At 39.7% G+C, this 25,857-nt stretch overlaps 1 protein-coding gene across 2 annotated transcripts in view; it reads right to left on the bottom strand.

The window, feature by feature from the left end:
- MTUS2 (microtubule associated scaffold protein 2) overlaps window positions 1-25,857 on the bottom strand; it is a 569,391-nt gene that overhangs the window by 307,608 nt on the left and 235,926 nt on the right. For both annotated transcript variants that reach the window (XM_059377684.1, XM_059377685.1), the window contains exon 5: window positions 14,239-14,436. In XM_059377684.1, the coding sequence (XP_059233667.1) occupies window positions 14,239-14,436 (198 nt within the window). The remainder of the gene's footprint in view (window positions 1-14,238; window positions 14,437-25,857) is intronic.

The following is a 25,857-nucleotide window of genomic DNA, read 5'->3' as shown; positions in this document are numbered from 1 at the left end:
TGAGACTTTTTTTTTTTTTTAAAGTCATTTAGAGAGGGGAATCTGGGTGGCTCAGTGGGTTAAAGCCTCTGCCTTCAGGTCAGGTCATGATCCCAGGGTCCTGGGATCGAGCCCCACATCGGGTTCTCTGCTCAGCAGGGAACCTGCTTCCTCCTCTCTCTCTGCCTGCCTCTCTGCCTACTTGTGATCTTTGTCTGTCACATAAATAAATTAAAAAATCTTAAAACAAACAAACAAACAAACAAACAAACAAAAGAGTCATTTGGAGAAAGGGTTACATATCACCAAGCACAAATGCTTCATCTGAAAAACCTGAGACCAAACAAGCAAAGTGGTTTGCATAAGGCCACAGAGCTCCTTAGTAAGAGAGCTGAGGTTAGGGCCCAGTGTCCCCAGGGACCCATTCGGGTCTTTTTACATATCACTACCTTGCTAATTAAAGGGGATGAGAAAATCACAGTGAAATGAATTTTCATATATAATTATGAAAGATGGATTTGATAGAAAGCTACCAAAGATACATTATCTTCAGTGTGTATACAAACAATCTTTCCAACATTTCAACCAGTTTTCCTTTTGTGTGTGTGTGTGTGTGTGTGTGTGTGTGTGTGTGTCTGTGTCTGTGTGTGATTTTTGACAAGCCCAACTAAATTTAAAGGAAAACGAAGAACAATGCTAGGTCTTATGACTCTGGCTATTGCTTACCCCAAAGCATGTGGCTGGGAGGCACGCAGCCTGGTCAAAACCATCCTTACATAACAAAGTCAGGAAGGAACTTTCAATGCCAATGACAAATTCATAAGTGCATACACTGCACAATGACATTCAAACCCCAGCTGGTGAATCTATTTTACTGAAATCACCAAAGGAACCAAAACTGTCTCATATAAAACCTACATATATGCAACGGTGTAAAAACATTCAACAAAATATGTCACCTTAGCATCCAAAGTTATCACAGCCACCAGAGAGAAATTTTGATGTCTACTGGTTGAATAGACACATAATAACAGCAGTAATAGCATTAATGGGATCTAGACGCTCTTGATAATGTCTACAATATTCCATTTTAGCTGGTGGCACTTGCTAGCAGATAAAAAAATCTATACTTCATTTACATGGTATGTTTCTCTCATATTCCGTCTTATTTTCTATTCAGGCTGCTCTTGTTCAAGAATGTACAATGCAAGGTGCCTAATGTGATTTAATAGTTCTATTATCTGCCCAGAAAATTCCACAGGGTGAGATCTGTATTTCACAGAAATGAAGTTCTCTTTTTAACTTTAAGCACCCACTTAAGAATTTTTTTCTGAATGGCTAAACAATATTTCATTACTAGTCCAGCATCTCTCTTACTTGAAAAATACAAATTTCTGCATCTCAAGAGATCCAAAAAGCTACCTGAACCCTGGGCTTTTGCTTTAGCTCTCATTGTGTCCCCGCCTGGTGGGAAGGAAGGGCAGGGGAGCTGCTGAACCGGAAGTCTTCAAGACAACCAGAAAGAGATGGATGGGGCACTGACAGCTCCATATCCCTTTCTTGATTACTCCCCACCACAGATATATTAACTCTGCACCTCATTCCCCACACTTTCCTTCCTTTCTCTCCCCCTCCAGCTTTCTTTTGACCTAATATGTTATCTTTCCCATGCCCCTTTTCCCTTCTAGTTTGGATCCTATCTAACTTTTCCTAGATATAGTGGGATTAAGTTAATATATTTACATTCCATGAAGGTATTCTAAACAAAATGTTAAATTACACATACTCTGCTGTTTTTGTATGTTAAGACAATGACTCTGACCCCCATCATTATGGACGACTTATTCCATCTTCTATGACCTAGTTTTATGATCAGTGCTATAAACATATGAAACAATTAGTTAGGGGTACAGGCAGCATCTGTGGTTTCAGAAAGGTCTCCTCACCCCTAACTTCTACACAAGACTAAAGGGATCAAGTAAGAGATCTTTTAGAGTCATTCCAAATCCCAAAGATGTTAGCATCAGAAATATTATTATATCTTTTAGAAAATCCAACGTGATTGGATGGCACTGTCCAATAGGATAGCCACTGGCCATGTGGCTATTTAAAGTCATTAAAATAAAAGGAAATTTAGAAGTCAGTTTCTCAGTTACCCCAGCCATATTTCAATGGCTCAGTAGTCCCATATGACAAGCAGTAGTCCCATATGACAAGTAGTCCCATAAGACTGTACCGGGAGCATAGATACTGAGCACGTCATCTTCATAGAAAGCTCTACTAGGCAACAATATTCTAGAGACAGGTGAGGACCCTATTACAAACATGCAAGTATGAAAATCCCTTTCTTGCAATAATAATTAGGATTTTTAATTTTAGAAGAAAATTTTATCCTTTTGACCACAGTAGAGAATTTTGTCTCCAGTTCTTGAGCCAACGGCACATACTTGCCTTAAAACCAGGATTTCTGATGGTCATCCATAGAATCTCTCAGGGCTTGGTACAGCAAGACCGGACAGGGAAGGGGAGAGGCAGAGAGGGCTTGAGTTGCCCTACTACCCTTGTCAATCAGCATCTCTGTTTCCAAGGAGTTGTATTTAAATACCCGTTTATGACTCAAAGCTCCTGAGAATCATTATATATTCCCTCTGGAATTTGAATTGCTCTAACTTACAGTAAAACAGGGACAACACATGGGAGAGAAGTGTGATCCACTACATCACTGGAGACAGTCGTAAAATCTGATAGATTGTTTCCAGTACACAATCGTGTTCTCCAGCCTCAAGCTAGCCTTTCCCAGCCCCAAGATTCTCCCTCCACTTCTTATCGATGCATACTGCTTTAATCCAGGTGACCATTACATGCCTTTCTGCTTTATGAAATCCCAACTGCACCATGTTTGCTCTTTGCAAAAACCCTACTTTGTAATTACCTGGGACACATGAAGCTATCTCATGTGAAACTCCCCTGTGCTCTTTCCTCCTGTCCAGTTTTTCTCTCCATTCGTCCTTCATCCCTTTCGTTCTTTCTTTCTTTCTTTCTTAATGGTTACCTTTCTGAACTTGTATTTGATGTTATCCCCTCCTGTTTGCTCCAGGAATTACTCCATCCATCATCCTCATGGGCTTTTATCTTTCATGGCTTCTTCATCACTAGAGCCTTCCTCTTGGATCATAAACATTCTTATCTTTGCTTTTTAAAAACGAGGGGGAGGGTGAAACTAACCACAAAACAACTTTCTCTGCTCCTCCACTGGGTCTTCATTTTTCTCCACCAAACATCCTAACATTCACATGTTTTCTCCATCCTCACCTGCCTTACCCCTTGTAACCCCATTCCTGCCTTCATCTGTCTGTTCAAACAACATCAAAGCTCCCAGTGACTCCTAATCACTAAATCTGCATTCCCACTCTTCTCCATGTTGAGAGGGTCAGTCTGTGCAGCACAGACTGCATTGACTGACCATCTCCTTTCCATGAATGTCTCTCCTCCCTGGGCTCTCCTGGTACTCCCCCCCACTCGCTGACCATGCCTTCCCTGGTTGTTCCCTGCTCCTGATCTAGACGGTCATGCCCTGCATGTGTCTCATCCCTGTTCCCACCTGAGGGCACTCATGGCTGCTCTCCTTAATGTCATTCCAGTATGTCTGTAAATCTGGATGAATTTATAGGAATGCTTTTCTGGGACCCTGACATGATGAGAGCCCCTCAGACCCCACTCCCGAGCCCACAGTTCTGCAAGCGGTGCCCTCATCCTCATTCTTCCTGCCACTCACCCTCACAGTTGCTCTTGACCTGTCAGTTCTGACTCTCTCACATTCAGCCCTTTCTTTTCATCCCTACCACTGACCCCTATTTCGGGTTCCCACTAATCTTCTCCTCCTAACTGCTGCCTGTTATGGGACCAGAGAACCCACTGACATCATGAAATTTATTCTCTTTCTCACTGAAAGCAGAAGGAATTATCAATCTGTGACCCCTGTCTACCGCCTTGAGGAAGGTATTATTACAAGGATCGTTATGAACCTTCCCAGAAGACAGCCTGTGCGTGTTATGGCAATACAAGAAAGCATGTACTGTTGGCAAAGTTCCTGTAAGAAGTCAATATGAGTCTAAAAGTTATGCTCGATTGCTTTTTATTTCTCCTCTGTCACTGTCCCTAGTGGTGCTAAGTTGTGATGGAATGTTACCTCTGACCTATCCTTTCTGTGAAAGCTAAAAGCAATCAAAGGCATGAAAACCCCTGCCCCCACACTTCCCATCTCTTGTAGTCCTTGACGATTAATCCAAGAGGCGCCATATTAGGGAGAGTACAGGGGCAAAAAGGGGACTTCCAAGAACCTCATAGCCCTGCATCTCATAGATAAAAAGCAGGGCAGTAAAACCTTTGGGCTGCTGTTTGTTAGTGTTCTGAAATTTCTGTCTCATATGACAAAGAAAAAATAACAAAAGGAAGGTCTGGTCAGAAGGAAAGCATCCCTAATTTTGGCAGTGCTAAGACCACTCACACCCAGTCTCCCTTGTCCAAATGCCTTGGCTCACAATTATCACAGTAATTATTCTCAAATACTCTTCTGATTATTCACCACTCAAGAATCGTAAATGGTTCCATAATTTTAACAGAGTGAAATCACAGGATCCTAGCTATTGAGAGCCAAAAGAGGCCAATTTGTTTAATTCAATCTCTTCTAAATTTATAATAAAAATTCTGAGTCCACTGAGGTTAACTGACTTTCCCCCAAATTATTCTATTATCATAAGTGCTGATTTGAAGCATGTTATGTACATAAGTGTGGCATATTTCTTACCTTGACCACTTTTCCATAGTTCAAAGTATCCTCTTTTCATTAAATATCTTGAATAAGCTACAACATGCTAGACTACGGCACTTATAAACCTTTGAGGGACAATGTGACTTCTAACGTTGTGGCTCACATATCTGAATCTAGGTGGATAAACTAGGTGTTACTCAAGCAATAAAGAAAATACTTTCACTCACAGGCAATGCTGCATAGAACTCAGAAGAACATCTTCCTGTGTAAATGAGTGTGAAGGAAGAAAAGAAAGAAGAAAACTGAATGTGTGGGAAGAATCTGGAAAAATAACAGCAAGATTCAGTGAAAATGATTCTATTTTTTCCTTATAAAGAATACTTTAAATTACATAATTACAGATCCCAGGGAAATAGATATTTAAATCCATCAGTGACATGTGTTTGACTTCCTCATTTCCAGAAAAAATCAGAGGCTTATTTTGGTTTTTGTTCTCACTCTTCTCTTTTCCCCACCCACCTACACCAGACTGAGATCTCCGACAAAGTAAAACCCTAGTACAATAGAAATTAGACTCTAGCAAAATGAGAAGGTGAAGCTGCGTGAGGCTCTTTACACACGACAAAATCAAACGCTCCCACTTTTTCCTAGACATTAGAATGGCAAAGAAATAAAATCAGATCCAACTCTCAGTTTCTATTTCTAGCAGAGGTTCTAAATGCCATCAGCTTCAATTAATGGGCTATGTCTTAGTCACCTTGCATAAATAAATATGTTTCATTTAAAGGGAACCCAAGTGAAGGTATTTCCTTAAATGATCACATGCTAAATAAAGGCTTGGCAGAACCCCTTTAGATAAAGAAAACAAAATGTGACTTTCTTTGCCCAAATTTATTAATTTCTGAACAGCCTGAAGCTTACAGCCCAAAAGAGACCCCCATGAAAATCGAATTCTAGAACTGTCACCTTCATGCCACATAAATGACAGATGTTTCATCTTAATGTTCAGAGACGTATTCACCATACATGGCAGACAGAGGGGAGTATAAAAATTTAGAAATGAAAAAGACGTCATCTCCCTGAATTCTATATACTCATTAACACGTTCTTTACCCCATGTCAGACACAGTTAAGCCATCATGGTCAGTTTTCCAACTGAGCTTTTAAAATCCTTCTCCACACAGAACTTTAGGCATGTGGCCAATGAATGGAAATGATGTTGAGCCACTGTCATTATGACTATACTAGGCTCTTTTCTGAACACTGTGCATTCATTAATTCCATTTAATATTCCCAATCCTACAGTGTTTTGTTACACTTCCTTTTAATATTTTACAATGAGAAAACAGAGCATGGAGAGATTAGGTAACTTGCCTGAAGTCACAGAGCTAGCAAATGGCAGAGGGGAGATGCAAACCAGGTAGCCTACCTCCAGAGACGACATCCTTCACCACTATGCTACAAGGTTTCTTTTTTTTTTTTTTTTTAAAGATTTTATGTATTTATTTGACAGACAGAGATCACAAGTAGGCAGAGAGGCAGGCGGTGGTGGGGGAAGCAGGTTCCCCACTAAGCAAGAGAGAGCCCGAAGCGGAACTTGATCCCAGAACCCTGAGATCATGACCTGAGCCGAAGGCAGAGGCTTTAACCCACTGAGCCACCCAGGCACCCGCTACATGGTTTCTGAAGAAATGAAAGCCAATACAGAGGGAATATGGGATTTTAATCTTTTATGGAAATTTTCAAATATACAAAAAAAGTAATAGTACATGAAACCCTCATAGCTCCATCATCTAGCTTCAAGGATCATAAAAAATTTACCTATCTTTTTTTATCTTTTTGGGGGGAGGAGATGGTGCCTGATTATTTTAGCAAAGCCAGAACACTGTCGTTACTTAAAATGTGGAATAATTAAGTCTGAAGATAAAATGCACTAGCGCTGAGATAGCCAGGAGAGGATCTGAAGGGTATGAGGACTTTCCTCACCCTCAACTCAGGAAGGTTAGGGCTCCCCTCTTCATATATCCCCTTTTTTTCCCCCACCCACCAAATGCTGTGCAATCTTCAGCCACAGCAATACTCACAGTTCCCTACATGGATTTCTTTTCGTGCTTCTATCTCCCCATTGGATTCTAACTTTGCAGGAGTAATATCTTGGTGTCCTGATCACAAGAGCTGCAACACTGAGCTCTGTGCTTACCCTACAACAGATGTTGAAAGAGGGCTGGACTGGGGAAGGGAAATGGACAGTCCTGATAGTCACAAAACCAGATAGCCAAGAAAAATGAGGCAGTTCAACTAGACATGGTTTCTACCACAATCCCCCTACCATAATCCTACCTACCTATCACCCCCCAAATTTCACTTTATCTTACTTTCAACCAAAAATGGTCAATTTAAAAACAAAACATGCTAATCCCATCTCTGGGTGGACATGGACATGATCATTATCCGGAGTGTTTCAAAATGGAATGTACAATGTCAATGAGGCTTAAACTCAAATATGCAAGAGCGTCTCTGAAATTTGACCACACAGGTTCCTTTAGGTTCCTTTTATCATAAATAAGAAATTACTCCCTCTTTGCCAGTGGAACACGAGACAGATTAATGGTTGTTTTGGTAAGAGTTATTTATGATACTTCTTGTCAACCCTGAACTTACTTAAAATTCATGTTAGATACAGAAAAATCAAATGTATTATTTATGTAAATGTATTTTATGATATTCATGAGCATGAATGCTGAAGTTAACATTACAAAAAGCTTTCATATTAACCCTTATTTTCATTGATTAACCTTCTAAAAGGGCTAGTGATTTTCCATTTCAGATTATTATCCCTAGAGCCCAAATCCTATTCGATAATTAAAAGAACATCTACTTACTTAAGTATTAAAATAAGAAATAAAACTATAGGATTTAATGAAAATATCTAATCTCTTCAATTGAGAGGTCTGATTTTCACAACTCTGAAATTCTCTCATGAAAAGTCTCAATGGTAGGGTTTTGGACCAATTCTCTGGGAGTAGCTAATTACATACAAGGAGATACATAGGTTATTAGATATATGTGAGACTATTAGATCAATCTACATGATGATTCATCTCTAAATACACTTTAAATGGCCTATTATCTTTTCTACTCTTCGAGTAGCATAAAATATCTCTAAGTATACCACAGTCAAGAAAAGCAACATTTTAGAGATTCTAGAAAACTTTGACAGCCGCAATGATGATGAACTCCACCAACTATCAAGACCCGTGAAGCTCTTAATTAAAGTGAAAATAAGTTCCCACTACAAAATATTTCTGAAAGCTGCTAAACTTACATTCAGGGGTCTCTCTTACATGAGAAAATGTAAGAAAACTTCTATTGGTAAAGAATTTCTCCTGAAATTCTTCTACTATAAAGGTCATGGTAGGTAGCATGAAGGATACTAAAATTATTAAGACATAGACCCTATCTTCAAAGAGCTTATGATCTGCAGGTTAGACAGCCCAGAGAAACAAATAAGTACAATGAAACAGCATGTGGTAATCCACAAAAGGGATGCAAGCAAGGAGCCATAGAAGTTCCCAGGAGAAAAGATGGCTTCAGGTTCACGGATGAAGGAAGATTTTTTTTTTTTTTTAAGAGGAAGTAGCATTTGAATTGCACATGAAAATGGCAGAATCTTCAGAAAAATTTGGTTGGGTGAAGAGGGAGAGCATTCCGGAGATGGTTTACACCAATGCCACAAAGGCAGGAAAAGCACAAAGCCCTCAGAGAAAAAAGTGAACAATTCTGGTTGGCCAGTTGGGGGTGTACACGAGGGGATGATATATGGGAGAGGTGAGAAGGGAACCGAACAGGTCATGGAGGACCTGAAACATCCAACAAGGAATGGAAGCAAGCACAGGGGCACCATGGAGCCATCAAAACAGGGTGAAAGGAAAAATTGTTTAGGACCATGTGCCTTACAAATTACAGCATGACGATTTATGAGGAATGCTTTAGGTGAGAGGTACTATAGATTTAAACTAAGATAACGAGAAGAACAAGGATGGATTACATGACAGAATGAGACCTGACCAGATTTGATCGCTGAATAGAAAGGAAGGCAAAAAGAACGTGAGAAGCAATGCTGGTCCTAAAATTTCCAGGCTCAGTAGTTGAATCACAGATATAATTAACAGACAGAACAATGGTGAAAGGGGGTTCCAGTCTGTAAAAGATAACAAAATATTCATTTGGGGGAAATGTTCAGTTTGGGGCAACCCCGGTCAGGCTGCTGGAGATGTCTGGCATCATATGAAATGGGGATGGGTAGTTCTAGAAAGAGGTCAGCGTGCAGATATTGAGTTGGTAGTGTGGCCAAAGTGCTGAGAGCTGAAAGCACGGATAAGATGAGCAAGGGGAAGCCTAAAGAACTGGAAGAGAATGCACCATGAGAACAAACCTTGGGGAGCTCAAACATGTTGGCCTTGGTGTACAGAAGACGGGTGATGCTATGATGAACCATCAGGTTGCACAAGAAATGGAAAGCCCTTTAATTCAGGAGGTTTTCTGGATGCACCAACAGCTCCCTTACAAAAGCTCTCTCAGAGCCCATCTGTACTTCCCAAAATGCAACCCCTCTAAGAAAGTCCCCAATCACCCTAATCAGAAACTAAAATCCTCTATCCCAACCCAGGAATGTTGATCCAGGTTACATCATTTTAAAGCTGTGGACATATGCCCTTGTGCCATGATCATTTATGGCAGTCTCTCTGTCCCCCTCTCCAGCTGCATTTCTACCTCCCCCCACCACTCTACTACCTCCCTGCATCCAGGGTGGTAGAGGATGGATTCTACACAGCAGAGACTCAGGTCTGGGGGGCCCATGCTCTCTCCATAATCCATGTTTATTGTCACCTGCCCCTCAGGACCCAGGAAAACCAGAGAGAGAGAGCTGTAACTAAGCCAAAGTCATCCAGGAAACACTAAGTTCTTAAAGAATCACTGAAAAGTGTCCTAAATACAGCATGTTTCAGTCACTGTGAACACTGTTCAGACATTTCATACACACATGAGTATCTAAAAATATAAGCCATACACTTCCAAAGAGCTCCTTATTATAGTCATGCTTCAGATTTTGAGACACCTATTGTGCCACATTATAATTCCTAATGACTGTGGTATTCCTAAAATGAATCCTATGTGCATGTGTTGTTTGAAGAAAGGCCAATGTTCCAAGAAGGAAAAAGGAACCAATTCTGATATCATGCTAGCTGTTTTGATGAGCTAAACCCACAAAGCTTTGCTCCTAGGGTTTGATTTCAGGACTTTCAGCTCTTTCAAAGGCTTCATATTTTACTTAATCCTCATCATCAAAGCAGCATCTCTCCACTAAAGAACAGAAACAAAATTTTTTTTGACATTAAATCTAATAGCAAGTATAAGCAGAGTGTTAACAGTACTAAGATATCAATTCCAATAAATGAGAAGGTTTTCCATGGTCTATTGGTGAAGTACAAATTTTACATATAGTGAGGTGGAAAATAATTTCAAGTCAATTCTAATTTTTTTCTTTAAAATAGAATTCTGAATACATATTACCTTTATTTTTTTTCTTTTCAAATTTTTATTTAAGTTCTAATTAGTTAACAAACACAGCAATATTGGTTTCTGGAGTAGAAGCCAATTCAGTAATTCATCACTTACATGCAATACCCAGTGCTCATCACAAGTGCCCTCCTTAATGCCCATCTAGCCCATCCCCCACCCACCTCCCTCCATCAGCCTTCAGTTTGTTTTCTATCATTAAGAACCTCTTACAGGTTTCCTCTCTCTCTTCCCCCCTCCCATATGTTCATCTGTTTTGTTTCTTAAATTCCACATATGAGTGAAATCATACAGTATCTATTGTCTTCTCTGACTGGCTTACTTCTCTTATCATAATATACACTAACTCCATTCATATCTTGCAAATGGCAAGATTTTATTCTTTTTGATGGCTGAGTAGTATTTGTGTGAGAGTGTGTGTGTGGGTACATGTGCATGTGCCTGTATACCACATTTTCTTTATCCATTCTTCAGTTGATGGACATTTAGGTTCTCTCCATAGGTTGGCTATGGTTGATAATGTGGCCATAAGCAGCAGGATGCATGTGCCCCTTCAAATCTGTATTTTTTATTCTTTGGGAAAATACCTAGTAGTGGAGTCACTGGGTCAGAGGGTAGCTCTATTTTTAACTTTCTGAGGAACCTCCATACTGTTCTCCAGAGTGGCTGCACCAGTTTGTGTTCCCACCAACAGTGCAAGAACATTTCCCCTTTCTCCACGTCCTCACCAACACCTGTTATTTCTTGTGTTCTTAATTTTAGCCATTCTGATGGGTGTGAGGTGGCATCTCATTGTGGTTTTGATTTATATATCTCTGATGACGAGTGTTGTTGAGTATCTTTTCATGCGTCTTTCAGCCATCTGGATGTTTTCTTTGAAAATGGTCTATTCATTGTCTTCTGCCCATTTCCTAACCGGATTATTTGTTTTTTGGGTGTTGAGTTTGAGAAGTTCTTTATAGATTTTGGATACTAGGGTGCCTGTATTGGGGTGGCTCACTTGGTTGAGCCTGTCCTCGGCTCAGGTCATGATCCCAGGGTGCTAGGTTCCAGCCCCACAACCCCAGCTCAGCAGGGAGTCTGCTTCTCCCTCTGCCTCTCCCTTTGCGTGCTCCCCCTTGCTCATGTGCTCCTTCTCTCTCTCTCAAATAAATAAATAAAATATTTAAAAAAAGATTTTGGATACTAACTCTTTATCAGATAAGTCATCTGCAAATATTTTCTCTCATTCTGTAGGCTGCCTTTTAGTTTTTTTATTGTTTCCTTTAGTGTGCAGAAGCTTTTCATCTTGAGGAAGTCCCAATAGTTTAGTTTTGTTTCTGTTTCCCTTGCCTCCAGAGACATGTCTAGTAAGAAGTTGCTATGGCTGAGGTCAAAGAGGTTGCTGCCTGTGTTATCCTCTAGGATTTTGATGGATTCCTGTCTCACATTTAAATCTCTTAACTATCTTGAATTTACTTTTGTGGATGGTGTAAGAAAGTGGTCCAGTTTCATCCTTCTGTATGTGGCTGTCCAATATTCCCAGCATTATTTGTTGAAGAGACTGTCTTTTTTTCATTGGATATTCTTTTCTGCTTTGTTAAAGATCAGTTCACCATATAGGCGAGGGTCCGTTTCTGGGTTTTCTATTCTGTTCCATTGATCTCTGTCTATTTTTGTGCCAGTACCATACTGTCTTGATAAGTAACAGCTTTGTAATGTAGCTTGAAGTCTGGAGCCATGTTGCCTCCAGCCTTGTCTTTTTTTCTTTTTTTAAAGATTTATTTATTTATTTTAGAAGGAACATGAGCACAGGGATGGGCAGAGAGAAGGGAATAGAAGCAGACCCTGCAACTGAGCACAGAGCCTGACATGGGGCTCAATCCCACAAGCCTGAGATCATAACCTGGCTGAAATCAAGAGTCAGATGCTTAACTGATTGTGCCACCCAGGTGTCCCTCCTTTTCTTTTTCAAGATTGCTTTGGCTACTTGGGGTCTTTTGTGGTTCATACAAATTTTAGGATGTTTGCTCTAGCTCTGTGAAATATTCTGGTGGCATTTTGATAGGGATTGCATTAAAAGTATAGAATTGCTCTGGGTAGTATAGATATTTTAACAATGTTTGCTCTTCCAATCCCTGAGCACGGAATGCTTTTTCCAATTCTTTGTGTCCTCTTCAATTTCTTTCATAAGCGCTTTATAGTTTTCAGGGTACAGATCTTTTATGTCTTTGGTTAGGCTGATTCCTAGATATCTTACACATTTTTGGTGTGAATACGTATTACTTTTAATATGAAGTCTTTACAGTAGGAGTTGTTTTCCCTGGCACATTATGGCTCTTGTCTCTCAGGGTGCTCAGTATCCCTCTCTGGTGTCCTCTGAAGCAGAGGTGGGAAAAATGCCCTAAGTACACCTGGAATTATTCTGTCCACACCTGTCAGCTCTTCTTTAGCAAAAGCTGCTGCCATGGGAACAAAGCTCAATTCATCTTATTATTAATTTTTTAAGAAATCAAGATGTTAGCATCTTCCTTGGAAAGATATATACCATGTGAGGTTTTTCTGCTTGTTTGTTTGTTTTATTTTGTTTTAAATCACTCATGGTCCCTCTAAAAGAGAAACATGCCACTGGGAATTTTACTACTAAAAACTATGACAGATAGTTGCTCCTCTATTTAAAAATTTTCAGACTGTCAATACACATACACACATCTAAAAATAGGAGTTCCATATTTGTAAAAAGTTCTTTATTGTAGTCACATTTCAGATTTGGAGACATCTACTGTGCCATGATGAAATCCATAATAACAAGGGTATTCCTAATGTGAATCCTGTGTGAAAGCAGGTCAGAGATGCAGCATACTGAGGAAACCAAGTGAGCAAAAAACCTCTCAGAAACTGCCTACAAACACATCCAGATATCATGTAATGTACTACTTTGAGGAATAACTAGGTAGACCAAAATTTAGAACTGTAGAAGTACAAATGTGGCGCACATCAGCTCTCTAAACCCAAGAAAGGCTAAAAAGCAAGCTCAGAGAAAGGAAATTAAAAAATCAACCTCACTCTCAAATTCTACCCTCACACCCCATCCTGCTCTCTGTCTCTTTCCATTACGACTTCAGCCTGATTCAACTACTGTAATCCCTCCCAAACAGCCCTGCACATGAAAACCTCTAAGACTTCCCCAGCCTTCTGGCAAGTTCTTGCTAACCAGCATCTGAGATGTCATGGCTTCAGATCCAATAACAATGACTTTGAAGTTGACAGGCTGAGATGGGCTTTGGTCATCAAAGGCTCAGCTGAATGGGGCAGCCTCCAGATCTTTAGAAACAGTGGCTGTTTGTGATTTAGTCTGAGACTATTAATTCATATAACTTACAATATCAGTCTCAGGAACCAGGCCCAGAGTAGCATCTTTCAGCTAAAGGGCACCTTTCTGGGAACAGAGTGAAGAAGTTCAGCTGTGCCTTTTTAAAATTTTCAACATCATTTAGTTAACTTTTAGAAGTCCAGCCAAGTGTTCCACAAAATGAAGGCATTACAGGTAATCCCAGGTAACTAAAAGGATTCTCACCACCACTAATTAATACATGTTTCTTGTAACACCTGATTTGGATCTTTCTTTGACTTATGTAGAATCCATGGAGCAAAGGCCTCCTGGAATCAGTCCCTGGACAAGTCATTTTCTATATTTAAACGTCCTTTTCTAGCACGTTAACTCCTCGTAACTGAAAAAGGATAGGGCCAAAAGCCTTTTTTTCTTCAGTAGATTATTTTCTAAAATTCTAACAATGGTAGATTAAAATAGCTAAATCAAATATTTCACACACAAAGAAATGAAACTATTACACCCGCATGCCAGTCCACCTGCCCCAGGACGGCCAGAGGGGCGTATCCCACTGGGGAGCAGCGCCCCGCCCACTTACGGTTGGCCAGCCGGCTCTGCTCAGGCTGTGCGCTGTCCACGGACTGGGTGCTGGAGACCGAGGACACGCTGGAGCTCCGCACAAAGCCAAACGCCGCCAGCTTGGCTGCAGGGAGACGTGAGTATCCGGGAGGCCGAAGTCCAGATTTGGGTAGATTGGATTTTGCAGCATTTGAACCGGAGGCTTTCTTTAAATCCGCTATAGTGAAGGAAAACCAAGCCAAACAAACAAAATCAGTTGACAACAAGATAGAGAATACATGGACAGTCAATATTAAGATGGCTCTATCATAAACAGGCCACAATTAATCTTGTAGGATGTGCTTAAGCACATTCACAAACACACCTTTATGAAAAGGCCCCTCACAGTGGGAGCTTCACGGAACTTAAACAGAAGGAGAGGCAGCAGGCAGGTGAGACAAGAACAGACAGCTAGTCCTATGATAAATAAAGGTATACAGTGCTTAGGAAGCTGAATGGAATGAACACTTACTGTTGCACATTACCCAAGAATTGTGAAACTGACATACTTCTTGAAATCAGACATGCAGTGGGCAAAGAGCACCTTCGTGGCAAATATTCGTCAGGAATTTTAAACAGTATGGGATAATTCATGAAAGCATGTACAAAGGATCTTTTGCTAACATTCTGTTGGTTGTAGGAATGAGGTGGGCACAGACTGTAGAGCTGTTGGGGTTGAAATCCAGTCTTGTCATTTATTAGCCGCATAACCTTGGGGAGTTCACCCAACACTTTAGAACTACAGTTTCCTCCTACAGAAGGACTGGAGATGATAAAACTGGCCTCAAAGGTGAAATTTAAATATTATTGCTTGTAACAGAACTTTATAGATGCTCCAATTAGTGTTAGTTTTTTTCTCTTTTCTCCACGATCTGCTTTTGTGTTAAACTAAAATTCAAAAAATAAGCTAAACTTCAAAATTAGTTCCCAGATATGTGCAAAGCCAGCTAATTTTGAAATAATAAAACATCATGCTATAAATCTACCATCTCAGCATGATGATATCCAAATTGGGCTCTGTTCATGGCCACTGCAATGATCATCTCTACTCTATAAGAAGTCTTTCAATATCAGACAGAACCAGGATGTTATCACACATAAATGCTCTTTAATATTCCTTAAAAGGAAAAAGAGTCAAACGTCCTAATATTCTGAAATAATTGTCCCAGTCAATCCATTTAGCACCTTTCACCTGTACTATTTACTATGAGTGCTGATATACAGACCCTTCAGGAAATGTTCCTCATTCTTTATTATCTTCTGAAAGATTAACCAGGTTGCAGAATAATAATTTAAAAAAAACATTTCTTTTAAAAAATTGATTTCTAAAAATCAATGAGGAAACTACATTAGAAATAAATCTATGTATGGAAATCTGTGGAGAACCAACAGAGGCCAATCTGGTCCAATGGTGCCTCTTCCTCTACAGGAGTCCCCCTAGGAATGAGGCTGTAGCCAGTTGTATACCCAGATGAAAGCAGAATATGCACAACTATGGTGTCCTGACTTCTGGGTCAGGACTAGGAAGAGGAGGAATCAGATAAGTGCAGAGGGAAGAGGGAACAGGGATCTGGGGTTGCAATATTCCCAATTCAGTTCTGTTCTTCTGCTTGGGAAAAATGTTCAAATATGATAAGAAATAATCACTGTAGGCAGAGAGGCAGGCAGATAAGAAATAATCACTGTAGGCAGAGAGGCAGGCAGAGAGAGAGAGAGGAGGAAGCAGGCTCCCTGCTGAGCAGAGAGCCCAATGCGGGACTCAATCCCAGGACCCTGAGATCATGACCTGAGCCGAAGGCAGCGGCTTAGCCCACTGAGCTACCCAGGCGCCCATAATCACTGTTTAATAAGTAGTAATAGCCCTTCTGTAGCAGCAATTAAATGTCAGGTCAATGTCTTCAATTGCTGTTCTACCATTTTGCATACTCTGAGATGATATCCCCAGGACAATGAAAGTGTCCCCATATATCAGATACATTTTTACAATAAATTTATACCAATGCAATTTTGGATTGCATTTGTACATCAGTAAAACATATGTTAAACAGTCACATGTGATTTCAATAATCATGTATAATAATCATTTCATGTTTTGATACTAATTTCAGTTATAGAGGAAATGAGTATAACTTCTTTCCAAATCCAGTTAATCAATAACTGATTTAAAATGACACAAAATCAAGTGAGAAAGATATGAATAGATGTTTTCTAGAAAACTCATATTTCAGAATGAAGGAAAGATCACAATTCCTAATAGGATACCTTGGCCTATAATACACATTCATTTACTATTTATTTAAGAATGAAAGCTAGACATTCCTGGGTGGCTCAGTCAGTTGAGCATCCACCTCTTGATTTTGGCTCAGGACCTGATCTCAGGGATGTGGGATCAAGCTCTGCATAGGGCTCCATGCTCAGTCAGGATTCTGCTTAAGATTCTTCCCCTTTCCCTCTACCCTTACCCCAGCTTAGGCACTTGTACATGTGGAGTCTCTCTCATAAATAAACAAACAAATAAATAAATTCCTTAAAAAAATGAAAACTAAGATTATTAAATCATTACTTAAGACAATAAAGGCACTGAAAATATTTGAAGAGGAATTTATTCTATCCTACCCTTACTTACATTTAATGATTGTTCATGTCATCGGTAGAAAGGTAGCCTGAACATGTAGAGAGGATCTCAACAACACAAGAACCCAAGTAGACATGAAGAAAGCAACTAAGGGAGTTCTGGGCTTTCACTTTCCCTAGTCAATCTTTCCCTTTTATTTTTTAATATATTATTTATTTGACACCCAGAGAGAGATCACAAGTAGACAAAGAGAAGGGGGTAAGCAGGCTCCCCGCTGAGCAGAGAGCCCAACGTGGGGCTCAATCCCAGGACCCTGAGATCATGACCCAAGCTGAAGGCAGAAGCTTAATCCACTGAGCCACCCAGGCACCCCCCCCCCATCTTTCCCTTTTATTAAAGGCACATATTGTGAGTGTGTGTGTGTGTGTGTGTGTGTGTGTGTGCAGGTTACTTGTAGAAGTATGTCTTACCCCAACTGCTTACATAATTTTCCTAAATTTAATGTAATTCATACATCAAGTTACTATCCAGTGGCCTCTCATTCTACCAGATACATCTCAGGGTTTGGAAGAACAGGTCTCATTCTTTGGAAACCATCAGTGCCTAGCACAGTGGTTTTGACAAATTATTCAATCAAATTTAGCTAAATCTGCAGTAGCCAAGCTTGCATGACACGAATATAGCCTGTTGTGTCTCTCCTGAATGAGAACTATGCTGGAATGGGGCTCTAAACTTCACTTTCTAAACAAGCACCTCCATCATTCTCATTGAGGTAACCCACAGAGCACACTTAGGGGTGACGACGTCAACAGAAGATGCCGTATCAGCCTGGGAGAGGTGCTTTTCATTACATATGACTGCTCTGACTGAATGTGCCTTAATTTAATCTTAGTTTCTCAATAAAGGAATTTACTTATAAAAATGTATATTTTACTATTTCTCAAGAGCAGCATGTCAGAAGAATATATTTTTTCAAGTATGTAGTGTCCTTGGACTATTCAAGAATACTGTCTTTGATGGAAATAGCATATCAAAGTGCAAAATAAGCCCTCAATAAACAAATGATAACAATTAATGTTAAAACTGAGCAGACACATAAGAGAGTCATCTTCCACGATGGTGACATGAGAAGCTGAGAAGCTTCATGGACACTTTCGTCAGTGAAACAACCATAATTAGTTAAAAAATTATTTAAAAAAAAAACCACCACCATTTAAAGGTTCTAGAAATTGTTCTAAGGGTATATAGCAAATAAAGAAACATTTATATATGAAAATCTACTAAATCTCAGTATGAACAGTCAGATTGGATGACCCTTGAGCCTGACCCACTCCTTTCCTCCTCTGTAACCTTGTCCATCTCAGCATGATGAAAGCTCTACTCTGGGTGGCTGGGACCAAGGCAACAGCATTCCTCTCCCCCTGGTTAAGAGCTACCATGTCTCACTGGGAGAGGGAGGCCACCACCATTTCCCTTCCCTATGCCTTCCCACCAGGTGCATGTTGCAGAGACTAAATGACATGAAAGCAAAAGGCTGAGGTTGGGGGCCCTTCCTTCACTCCAGCCCCAAGTAAAAGGACAGAGGCACAGCCACCCAAAAATACTGGGGCCCTAATCACTGTTGCCCTGGCTCACCTGCAGGCTAGGGGTTCAATATCAGGAGAGGTAAAGGGAGAAGGACAGAAGCTAGTGCTCCAGCCTGGCACCCACCTGTAAATCAGGACTGACACTCCTACAGCAGCAGACCACTGTCCCCACCACACTCCCCCAGCAGAGACATAACTAAGTGATTTTCCCAAAGGCTGAGATAGGCCATAAGAGCAAAAATCACTGCAGCGCTCTATAATGTCCATATTAACAAAGAAGAAAGATGTCACATCAATAAAATAATCTTCCATCTATAGACACTGAAGAAAGAAGAGCAAACTAAATGTAAGCAGAAGGAAAGAAATAGTAAATATTACAATGGTAATAAACACAACAAAATAGAAAAGTAAAAGAGAAATTCAACAAAATCTAATTTGGCTTTTAGAATAATCAACAATGTTGACCAACTTTTAGCTACACCGATCAAGTAAAAAGGAAAGAAGACTCAACTTGTTAAATGAGGAATGAAAGAGGGTACATCACTACTAATCTTACAAAACTAAAAAGAATTATAAGGGAATATTATGAACAACCTAGTGAAATGAACATGCTCCAGAAAAAACACAAAGAAAAAAAAAAGATACAGAAAATCTGAATATACTTACAGCAAAGAAATTGAATTACTAATCTAAACTTCCTCCAAAAAAAAAAAAAAATCCCAGACCCAAATGTATCAATAGAGAATTTTATCAAGCATTTAAGGAATTTGTACCTGTTCTTCACAAATTATTCCAGGGAGGATGGGGGAGGTAGAGAGAGAAACACTTCCAAACTCATTCTGAGACCACTGTTATTGATAACCAAATCAGACAAAAATATCATGAAAAAAAGAAAATGCTTACAGATGCAAAATTCTCACCAAAATATAGCAAACTGAAATCAGTTGCATATAAAAATCAGTTACATACCATAACCAAGTGAGATTTATCCCCAGAATGAAAGATTGGTTTAACATGGAAATCGGTATACTATGTCATATGAAGAGAACAAAGAAAAATCACGTGATCACCTCAATAGATGCAGACAAATCACTTGAAAACTTCCAAGAACATTTCATGACAAAATGTTTAACAAACTAGAAATAATAGAAAAATGTCCTCAACTTGATAAGGGGATGGAAAAAAAATCCACAGCTAATATAGTCAATGGAAAAAGAACAAATCCTTCCCCCATAGATCAGGAACAAGCCAAAGATGTCTGCTCTTATCACTTCTACTCAGTATTTTATGGAAAGTTTTAATCAGGACAATTGGGCAAGAAAATTAAAAAGCATGCAGGTTGGAAACAAGAAGCAAAACTTTATCTGTAGATCACACAATCTTGAATACAGAAAACCCTATGAAATCTACTAAAACCTTATAATAAATGAGTTCCATATACAAAAATCAATTGTATTTCTATGTATTGGCAATAACTAATCCGAAATGAAATTAATAAATTTTCATTTACAGTAGCATCAACTAAATAAAATATTTAGGAAATGTAGTAAAGGGTTGGACTCCCCCCCCCTTTTTTTTAATGTTTAAGTGCTAAGGACTATCAGGTTTCAAACACCACACCCTTTTTACACTGCCCACCCCCTTCCAACCCCATATCTGGAAAAGCTGATACAAAAGGCCAGGAGTGTCTCCTTTGGCTTTGGCAGGCAAGTCAAACTACACAAGCCCCTTCCCACATCCTTGAGAATTCCACCTTGAAAACAATAAAGTAAGTTGAGTCAGTGTCCCTCCCTTGCTCTCTCAAAAGTCATTTCATACGTGTTTGAGAGGCCTGCACTGCTCTCCCCAGACACCTCAGTTATGTGAGTAATAAAGTCCGTCTTGAGCCACTTTGTATATGGCATCATCGGTCTTGACATCCAAACCAAACGTTGGGTGGAGGTTCACCCTATCTCTTCAGGGTGACCACAACATCAGCTGGTATGACCAGGGTGCTGAGACAATGACCCCACCACCGGGAGCCTTTCTTCATGTTTTCTTGCTAGCTGACCCTGCTGCCTAATAGAAAACACACACTGGGCCACCTGGGTGGTGCAGTTGGTTAAGCTCCTGACACTCGGTTTTGACTCAGGTTGTGACCTCAGGGTCATGAGATCGAGTTACATATTGGGCTCTGTGCCGTGTGCAGAATCTGCTTGAGTTCTCTTTCCCTCTCCCTTTGCCCCTTCTGCTTGTGTGGCTCTCTGTCTCTCTCTAAAATAAATTAATAAATCTAAAAAACAAACAAACAAAAACAAAAACAGGAAAGAAAGCATGCACTTGGAGCTGCTGCTTGATGGCTAGCCTGTGCTTTGAGCTGTGCTGCTCTGATCAGCATTGAGTCCTACAAAACCTCTGACATAGATTAACCTGACCCTCGTTAGAAGTTTCAATAATTATTTGGTTTTTCAGAGACAGGAATATGATTGGGATGGGGTCCTTTGTGTGGCCTTGGGTCACGTATCTTGGCCTGCACCTGTGTTTTAGAATGCGGTTGTTAACTGATGGCAGGCTTGGGAGAAAGACTACCTTTTGCTGCATACAGGTCCCCGGGGCAATCACTCATGAAAAAGCAGTACTTAGAGGGAAAAACCACACACAAAAGAGAAAAAGCAGTTTGTGAAGTGCTGAGGTCTGCACTCCTGAAAGCAAATGGCTCCACAGGCCCCTTAATTACCTCTGTTGCTGCTGCTGCCTATGTGTTTGTCCCAACCAAAGTCCTGATCCTCGAGGTTAGAGAGAAAAACATCCAGGGTATCTCTGTAGTACAGGGTTAACTCAAATCCTCCTTAAGCTTGGGATCCTTAAATCCCATAAAATAACACTGTCATGGGAGAGGCCTCCAACCCTGATGATACCGATCAGAAGCTCTCGGCTGGGTGGGGTGGTGGTGGGGGTTCTACAAATATAAGGGGAGTCGAGAGAACCCACAGTAAAAACAAGGGATAAAGGAATACAGGGGTGGAGGAAGGAGAGGGGAAGAAGCCTGGTTTGGGCAGAATTAAAAACAAAACAAAACTGAAGAAGATGTCTACATATGGACCCAACTGGAAATTGAAAATTTACTAAAAGAGTTTATACTCCAAAAGATAAAAGGGCACTGACTTTTGTACATCTTTTACATAGCTTCTGAATTAATCTTAACATCTCCTTAAGTGTACTAATTGGCAAAACTTTATGACTTTAATCAATACTGGGGCTCAAACTGTAGTTATACCTGGGGATCTCATTAAACTTAAATAATATATCCCCCATAATGTTCTATAATCTTAAGGGAGTTAACGAATGAGAAATAAAGGAAACATAGATATGCTTCATCTTAACTATGAGAATTGTCATCTTGCCTCAGTTTCTCAGAGTCAGAGCATCCACTGCCCTAAAATATCCCATAGTGGGCATGAACACTCTGTGATTAATAAATTAAGAGAAAATTAAAGTTTTGACCCATAAAAACTTGGCTTGACAAAATGGAACCCTACAGACCATCAAATTGAAGAAGTTGAAGAAGTTCATAGGACTTGCTATAAATTAAAGCAAGGCCTGCAAGAATTGAAACATGTTATATAAGACCCTACTGTTCATTTAACAAGACAGTCTGGCCCATTCTTAGTCCCTCAGTCCCAGTTTTCCTTCACTTCTGAAAGGACACAACATACCTTTACATAGTGGCTACCCCCATAGGACCTCCACAGTCTTGCCATTGCACACAATCTTTATGGGCTAGATCTTAACTGGATCCACCTTTCTCCAGGAGCACAGGTCTGATATTACAATGATGACATCTTCCTTTGAGGACATTTATATGACACTCTCATTCAAGACATATAAATACAAAGAAACTCATCAAAAAGGGATAGGCCACTGTCTTTAACACTGTGTGCAAGGCCATGCCACCCTAATTAAATTCTTACAAATTATTTAGTAAACTGTGGGATACTCCATCCCTGACACTGTCATGAAACTGCTAGTGATTCTTTCAACACCCAAAATATTAAAAGAACTCTGGGGTCTTTTAGACTCCTTTGGTTTGAGAGATAAAATATTCTTCATTTGCAAATTTTATGTAAGCCCACTTATGCTGTTACTTGCAAAGTGGCTCACCTTTGGTGGGATCCCTTCCAACAGAAGGCTCCAGAATCTGTCCAAAGTGCAGTCAGTACATACTTTCATTAGTGCCCTCAGAGACACTTCCACTGTAAAGGCTTTAGCAAACTCTCTAATCCCTTTTGGAGTTCCTAGATCACCAGTAACGGTTTTAAGTTGCTCATGGGTTTCTGGTCTAAGAAACTGACCTCCTTGGCCCTGCAATATAGAATATCAGAGTGGCACTGGCTGGGCACCTACTGGTCTCTCCTGAAAAGTAAAGCTCTCATCTGCCCTGAACTTGTAATCCTCCATACCAAGGTCCCCAACATGTCTTAGGTTATAAAAGTAGCATCCCATAAACTCAGCATAGGTAGCCTGGACTTCTTGCTACAGGATGGAACCAAACCTGGGCCCTATGGCATAGCCCACCTGCAGAAGGCAGTAGCCTCCCTATCCTTGGTCCCTTGCCTGATGTCATGGTGTTAGAGGACATCACTCTTCTCCCCAGACCCACTGGCTATCTGTAGAGCCTCTTAGAATCAACTGATGAACAGGAGTGGGAGTTGGTACACTTTATACAGGTGGACCCCTAACTGTCACACATGACATGAGCTGCTGATTTTCATCCTGTAACCAATATGGTCCTGAAAAGGACTCAACCCAAGTGTACCACAATTAGACAAACTCCAAATCACCTAACACTGGATGCTCTGGTCAAAGTCAGACCCATCTGCACGTTTGTACACTCGGGCCATTGTCATCGGTCTGGCTGTTTGGTCCATCCAGTGGCAGCAGCAATTTCTTATTCAGAGTTGTGCTCTTTAGGGTTAAAAAATTTTTAAATAAATGAGAATTTTTTTATGTTACAGAGACCCAAACAATAAAATTGAGGTCACACATATTTCTACACTCCCTAGAGCCACAATGCAAGCTCTCACCATGACAGTCCTTATCCACTTCTGGAGTTCCAAAAATTACTGATAGTGAACAAGGCAATCATTTTGCTTCTCAGAATAATTAACACTGGGCTCTTGGACAAGACATTCAATGGACTTTTTACCTTCCTTAATGGCCTTAGACTGCAAGCCTCATAGAGCACTATAAGGGCTTACTAAATAACTTCAAATTCAATTAAATACAGCACATTTCAATCACCAAACATCAGGGCTCTCTGGCTCCTTCCATCTGAGAAGGCTCACAGGCAAGCATGGTATTCCCCTCTTGGCACCTATGGGAAGTCAAACCACTCAAACACCGGCCTGAGTATGGTATACTCCAAATGCATCTCCTTTCTTTGCTCTCTTTCAAGCCATTTGGACCTCCTTGGAAGATGTGCTCTGCTCTCCCTGGAAACATGAATATGTACCTATGTTATAGAGGTAATAAAGCTTTTCACATCCTCTTGAGGTATGTTTGTGGCATTACCAATCTCCACTGTGAAAGAGAAGCAAATGAGGGCATCCCAGCTCATTGCCTAAGGTAGCTATGCAATCGCTTCACTGGTAAAGTTCCAATTACAGCTGCACTTTAAACAGTACAGGTTTGAACTGTATGGGTCCACTTATACGTGTTTTCTTTTTTTTTCAATAAATACAGTACAGTATTGCAAAAGTATTTTCTCCTTATGATTTTCGTAATAACATTTTCTTTTCTCTAGCTTATTCTATTGTAAGAATACAGTACATAACATGTATAAAATACAAAATATGTGTTAATCAACTGTATGCTGGCTTCTGGTCAACATCTAACAGTAGTAAAGTATTGTGGGAGACAAAATTAACACACATATTTTTTATTGCACTGGGGAATTGGTGCTCCTAACCCCCACATTCTTGAAGCGTCAACTGTGTGTGAGAACCAAGGTAGAGGTTTTTGGGGTTTTGGTCTGTGTGAATTTTACTTATACCAGCAGGTTGGAAGTATGAAATGCACTGCTTCTACACTATAAATCTATTTAATGAAAAAGCTACTCTGTGAGATTTCATTTTGCTTTACTATAAATCAAAATTACCTGAGTATTTTCCTAATACTAAATGTGAATCTGAGCAAATGTGGGGGTTTATCTATATTTTTAAGGTGGCTACACCAGAAATAAACTTAACAAAGTGTAAAACAAATTCTCTGAAAACTAAAACATTATTAAAATAAGTTAGAGAATCCACAAACAGAAAACATTTTATGTCCATACATTAGAACATTCACTGTTGTTAAAATGGCACTACTCCCCAAACTGATCTACAGATCAATGCAATCTCTACCAAAATTCTAACTGGCTTCTTTGCATAAACTGAAAAGCTGATCCTAAAATTTATGTGGAAATTAAAAAAAACACCAAATAGTCCAAATTCTCTTGAAAAATAAAAACAAAGTTGGAGGGTTTATACATCTAATTTCCCAAAACTCAGTACAAAGCTAGAGTAATCAAGGCTGTGTGGTACTAGCATAAGACCAGACACAGCTTAATTAAGAGAATTGAGTTTCTAAAAATAATCCAATATTCATGCATTTTTTGCATAATTTATTTTGCAATTTATATATATAAAAAATAAATTTTATATATATATATAAATATTTGCAAAATTTTGCAATATTTATTGCATTTCGATAAGCTGCTGTGTCCATTCAAGGGGGAAAAGAACCGGTTTGTCAACAAATGGGTGCTGGAACAACTGGGTGTACATATATGTAACAAGAACTGTAGACCACTACATCATGTCATCTTAAAAACAACCTCAAAAATGGATTAGAAACTTCAATAGAGATGCTAAAACTATAAAACTCTTAGAACAAAACATAGTTATATATCTTCATGACCTCAAATTAGGCAATAATTTCTTATGTATGACGCAAAAAGCATAAGCAACAAAAGAAAAAAATAAACTGAATTTCAACCGAAGTAAAAGCTTTTAAAATTAAAAGCACCATGAGACAGCACCTCATGCCTGTTAGAATGGCCATCCCCGACAAGATAAGAGACAAATACCAGTGTGGAAGCAGAGAAGAAGGAAACCTTGTGCACTGCACTGGTTTGGAAATTGGTACAGCAAGTATGGAAAACAGCATAGAAAGCTCGCAAAATGCTAAAATGATCCAGCAATTCCACTTCTGGGAATATACCCAAAGGCAAGGAACATTAAAAAAGATATCTGCACCCCCATGTTCATAGTAGTATCATTTACAATGGCAAAGACATGGAAACAACCTGTCAATAGATAAATGGATAAAGAAGTTATTTTACACAGACACACACACAGAGGAATATTATTCGGCCATTAATAATGAGAAAATTTGTTGGGGCGCCTGGGTGGCTCAG

This window comes from Mustela nigripes, chromosome 15, assembly GCF_022355385.1.
Source record: "Mustela nigripes isolate SB6536 chromosome 15, MUSNIG.SB6536, whole genome shotgun sequence".
Taxonomy (NCBI): Eukaryota; Metazoa; Chordata; class Mammalia; order Carnivora; family Mustelidae; genus Mustela; species Mustela nigripes.
This window is presented reverse-complemented; position numbering and strand designations above follow the sequence as displayed.